The sequence below is a fragment of the Myotis lucifugus genome, unplaced genomic scaffold (genome assembly GCF_000147115.1).
Source record: "Myotis lucifugus unplaced genomic scaffold, Myoluc2.0 scaffold_384, whole genome shotgun sequence".
In the NCBI taxonomy this organism is placed as follows: Eukaryota; Metazoa; Chordata; class Mammalia; order Chiroptera; family Vespertilionidae; genus Myotis; species Myotis lucifugus.
The window spans coordinates 113840-118099 of NW_005871432.1; the positions used below are offsets into that span (position 1 = coordinate 113840).

At 55.8% G+C, this 4260-nt stretch overlaps 1 protein-coding gene across 1 annotated transcript in view; it reads left to right on the forward strand.

Annotated features, from left to right (window-relative positions):
* Positions 1-845: 845 nt before the first annotated feature.
* Positions 846-4260, forward strand: part of CHAF1B (chromatin assembly factor 1 subunit B) — a 19706-nt gene continuing 16291 nt past the window's right edge. Inside the window, 3 exon segments of the mRNA XM_006101854.3 lie at positions 846-894; positions 1984-2133; positions 2571-2703. Of these exon segments, the coding sequence (XP_006101916.1) occupies positions 2008-2133; positions 2571-2703 (259 nt within the window). The 5' untranslated portion in view covers positions 846-894; positions 1984-2007.

Here is a 4260-nt window from a genome sequence, read left to right on the forward strand (position 1 = left end):
TCCCACTGCGCCCACTCTGCTCTGTTGCCACTGTGATATTCTTTAGCGCGAGTCCTCACTTCCCAGCTGCTTACCCCAAACTCTACCACCTGAAGCCTTTAAATGCACCTTCGCTTCAGACTTCCTTGGAGCCTTCACATCCGAAATAACCTTGTCCTTGGGACTGTAAGAGCACGTGGTTTAAATTTATCTCAGAGAGGAAGGCAGAGGGAGATAGAAACATCAATGAGAGAGACTCATTGAAGGGCTGCCTCCTGCACGACCCCTACTGGGGGTCGAGCCCCAAACCCCTGCATGTGCCCTTGGACCGGAATCGAACCCAGGACCCTTCAGTCCGCGGGCCGACGCTCTACCCACTGAACCAAACCGGCTAGGGCCACTTCACCTTTTATAATTCCTTGCGTACATGACTACAGGAGGTCGAGGACAGTCTTTTATTGATTGAAATTCTAGAGACCGAGACAGGGCCCGAGACAGGTTACAGCTCAAAAGCCCGCTGCCCCAGGGAAAGACGGGAGTCTTGGGCGGGTCTCGGAGGTCCGGTCCTGCAGGGCCGCTCTTTCCTCCTCTAACCATCTGAGCGTTTCCCGAGGGTAGGCCTCGGCGTCAGCAGGCGGCCCAGCGTGGCCCATGTGCTGGGATGGTTGCTAGAAGAATGAACCCACCCGGGAAGAAGTGATGAACGAATGAATGACGACTCACCCTTTCTCCCGCCGCGGGAGCGCTCCGCGGAGCCGGCAGGAGCTGGCCCTGATTGGACGCCTCCGCAGCGCAGGGCCACCACGCTCGGCGCCCGGGGGCGGGGCTCCCTGTAGCCCCTCCCACGGGGCGGGGCCTTTGGCGCGCGGGAAGCGGAGCGCGCGCTGGAGCCAGTGGATGACCGGGTCCCTGTAGGTGAGTTCTCCGCGCTGCGGGCCGCCACGTCCCCGGGGGTCTCTGAACCGGGCCGCGCCGGCCGGGCAGGGGCGAGAGGCTCCCGCTGAAAGCCGACAGCGGGGTCAGGGATACCTTCGGAGCGGCACGCGTTCCGGCGGCCGGTTCCCGCCCAGCCCCGGCCCCGGCCCGGCGCGGTCTCCTCCCCGCCGGGCCAGGTCTCGGCTACCCGGTCGTGCGGCCTGGGGTGGGGGTCCCCTGGCCGGGAAGGCCCCGTCCCTGGGAGCAGGGTTCCCTCTTGGCCCCGGCCCCTAACTTTTGCAGCCCCCTCTCCCGGATAGTCCCCTCCTCCTGGGGGTTCCCTCGCTGACCCCTCTGGCTCCCTCTCTGCGCCCCATCGCCACTAAGCGGGGGCAGGGGCACAGCCCGCGGGCCTCCTGATTTTCTCTGCCTGCGTGTTCCATTTTGCTTTTCCAAGTAGCAGGAGAACAAACCTAACAGCCAGGGCTCAACAGAGCATTTAAAAATATATATTTTTATTGATTTCAAAGAGGAAGAGAGAGAGAGAAAAACATCAATGATGAGAGAGAATCACGGATCGGCTGCCTCCTGCACGCCCCTTGCTGGGCATGGAGCCCCCAACCCAGGCATGTGCCCTTGACTGGAATCGAACCTGGACCCTTCCGTCTGCAGGCCAACAACGCTCTATCCACTGAGCCAAACCGGCCAGGGCTCAACAGAGCACTTAAGGTGCAACTTGCAAGGTGTTGTGTCAGGACACATTCGCATGTTTTCCAGTACAGCGTGCATTAAAAAAAAAAAAAAGTGTTGATTGATTTGAGAGAGAGAGGAAGGAAGAGAGAGACCGAGGGAGAAACATGATTTGTTGTTCCCCTTATTCTAACCATTCACTGTTTGCTTCCTGGATGTGCCCTGACCTGCGACCCTGCGGGCTACCTTGGTGCATCAGGACGATGCTGTAGCAACCTGAGCTGCCAGCGTGCGTTTTCAGTGGTTCGGACTCCTGGCTCATAATAAGTGCTCCGATTCCCAGCTCTACTCTGCAGTTCATGACCGCCGGTTTTCGGCTTTCCTCTGTCTTTGGAAAAGGAACGGTGCCCGCGACTCGGGAGGATGAAGGTCATCACTTGCGAGATCGCCTGGCACAACAAGGAGCCGGTGTACAGCCTGGACTTCCAGCACGGCGCGGCCGGCAGGGTCCACAGGCTGGCGTCCGCGGGCGTGGACACCGCCGTGAGGGTAAGTCGGGCGGGAGTGGCAAGCACAGGGAGCCCCGCTGAGGCAGCGTTCTCCAGGCTTACCTTGAAAGCTGATGCCAACCAACTCCAGCTACTTCCTCATCTAGTCCAGAGGGACACACTCAGGGCCCGGAGGGAACAATGAAACCGAAAGAAGCCGCTTTCTCCTTGGGTCAGATTAAGGGGATTTGGTCCCTGTGCTTTTAGAACCCGAGCCGGGTCCCCATCGGGGAACAGTCTGGACTAGAACGAGGCCGGAGGGAGGACAGTCAGCAATGGGACTGTGGGTTTATGGCTCAGACACAAGTTCCTTCCTTTTATGTTTCAAAAGAAAAGCTACATCGTCTTCCTGAACATAAGCAGAGTGTTATTTTAGTGCGCGGAGCAGGGCAGGTGCTCACTCTGTGTTGCTCTGGCTGCGTGTTTTGGTGTCCACAGGTCTGGAAGGTGGAAAAAGGACCGGATGGAAAGGCCATCGTTGAATTTTTGTCCAACCTGGCCCGTCACACCAAAGCCGTCAATGTCGTGCGCTTCTCTCCCAATGGGGAGATTTTAGCATCCGGAGGAGACGGTGAGTGTAGTACTTCAAGGTTCTTCAGAGGCCACGTATCCGTGTGTCTCACGGTAAACCCTGAGGCGTGAGCCAAGTAAGGCTTGTTTATGGTAGAGGTCGCTGGACCCGCCCATCTTTCGTTTATGTTCTGGGGCGCACGAGCAGATGGGGGGGCAGCAAACAGAAACTGAGAAGACCTACTTGGAAATGCTTCCTTGCCCACGTGCTCCCTCTGGGCTGGCGTGGAGACAGTAGGAGGTGTTTCCCGTTCTGACGGGGTCTCCCGGCCCTGTGCTGGCCTGGCTTAACTGTTAGTGTAGAGTGTATAAGTGATCACAGTCTGTCCCATGTTTCTGTATAATTAGTTAATTAATTGGCTTAGGGCAGCGGTTCTCAACCTGTGGGTCGTGACCCCTTTGGGGGTCGAACGACCCTTTCACAGGAGTCGCCTAAGACCATCGGAAAACACATATATAATTACATATTGTTTTTGTGATTCATCACTATGCTTTAGTTATGTTCAATTTGTAACAATGAAATTGGGGGTCACCACAACAGGAGGAACTATATTAAAGGGTCACGGCATTAGGAAGGTTGAGAACCACTGGCTTAGGGGGTATCGTTCACATGGCCCTCTAACGTATGTTTGTTTCGTGGAAGTAGGTTGATTTACATTTTCTGCTTGTGCTTCTTGGCATAAAACTTGTCCCACGACCTGAAGAAGAGTCTGGAGGCTTTGGCTAGTAAAAAAGGAGAGAGACTTATTCAAGGGTCTTACAGTTTACCCCCTGGGAACACAGGCAAAAACCCAGAAGTGCTCCATAAAGGAAAGAAAAGTTGAATTTTTCTTATGGTCAAAAGTACGTTCTTGAGAATTGTCAGTCCTGCATTCGTAGCCCTGGGATTCGTCCAGGACGGTCATCAGTCAGGTGTCGGGGAGGATGATGGATGCTAGGTGGGCTCGAGGGTGGGCACCAGGGGTTTGACCCCGTCTGGTGGTCTGGGTAACGGGTGTCAGGTGCTGGATACGGAGTCCTTCAGAGGGCAGTCAGGGTTATCTGGAGGCCTGGTGTCTGTCCAGGGGCATATCTGGGCACTGGATCTGGACCGGGAAGTTCAGAAAGTTTAAGTTCCCAGGCCAGTTAGAACAAGAATGGAATCTTTCCTCCGGCCTCAACCTTCATAATGTGAATGATTTTAGCAGTTTGGTTAAAATGACTCCATCCTATATAATAAAAGCCCAGCAACCAAATGGTGGAACGACCAGAATAACTGGTTGACCAGTCGCTATGACACGCACTGACCACCAGGGGGCAGACACTCAACGCAGGAGCTGCCAAGGAGCTGCCAAGCTGCAGTGACTTGGCAGCGGTGGTTCTTGGGTGACGCACCCCAAAACTAGAGAGAAGGGAGCCCGATTCCTCGCGGGGCCGTGCAATTCTACCTTTGGCCGTGGGTTATGTTGCTGCTGGGGCTGTTGCCCCCAGTTTACAAGTGGGGAATTGAGGCCTCAGGTGACTTGCTGAACCGTTACAGGAGCTAGGAAACATTTGCCACTCCCTGGTGTTGGTGGCT